We start from the raw sequence: 749 nt of genomic DNA, 5'->3' as shown, positions 1-749 counted from the left end.
TTTGCAAGGTTGGGTGGTTATGTGAAACTATAAAATAACAATTTACTACTTTACAAACTCAATCATGCCAGATTATTTGCCATCTTCTCCACGAATAGCTATGCTAGTACGGTTAGAACTAAGGCCGCCCACGCCTACCGAAATATGTGGCAGAGATATACGTTTTAGTGTTGAGTTTTCAATTATTCCTGAACTGAACGAACCGACTGGCCATAATGAATGCTGCCAAAGCACTCCCTTTTGCCTATTACCTGCAAGCAAAACCACCCCAAAGTTTCCTGCATGCAAACGTACACAAAGGCATTACCTTTTATCTCTTCCGCTGAATTAAAGATATAAATCAAAACGAAATAACTCTCTCCTCAGTACTCACACTCCGCCATGACGATCATGTTGACACTGAATCGTGAGGCAAGAAACTGCTTGCACAATCGGCTCAGCCTCCCGGCCTCTGTGCTGGTCAATGCAAGAGACGCGAAACAGACAATCCCTCTACAGATGCTTCTATTAACGAAATACGTTACATACAGAGTCATCAACATTAAGGGACTACAGGTTTTCTATGTTCTGCGGGGATTACACTGAGAACGGGAATTCTAAGGGAAACAAAAATAAATAGAAGGCTACACATTGAGCACCTTTATTTGGTGTAACGTAATTAAAACGATTTGCTTTACGTACATGTAAAAAACAAGGTGCAAATCAAAGAACTTTGGCTTACTTTCCATAGCTATAAATATGAAGTGCTG

At 40.6% G+C, this 749-nt stretch overlaps 1 protein-coding gene across 1 annotated transcript in view; it reads right to left on the bottom strand.

Moving 5' to 3' along the window:
* The window catches only part of LOC119582135, a 4,324-nt gene extending 3,772 nt beyond the window's left edge, over positions 1-552 (bottom strand). Inside the window, exon 1 of the mRNA XM_037930372.1 lies at positions 374-552. Within this exon, the coding sequence (XP_037786300.1) occupies positions 374-542 (169 nt within the window). The 5' untranslated portion in view covers positions 543-552. The remainder of the gene's footprint in view (positions 1-373) is intronic.
* Positions 553-749: the final 197 nt, after the last annotated feature.

Source organism: Penaeus monodon, chromosome 15 (genome assembly GCF_015228065.2).
Source record: "Penaeus monodon isolate SGIC_2016 chromosome 15, NSTDA_Pmon_1, whole genome shotgun sequence".
Taxonomy (NCBI): domain Eukaryota; kingdom Metazoa; phylum Arthropoda; class Malacostraca; order Decapoda; family Penaeidae; genus Penaeus; species Penaeus monodon.
Note: the sequence above shows the minus strand (reverse complement) of the source record. Positions and strands in the feature narration are given on the sequence as shown.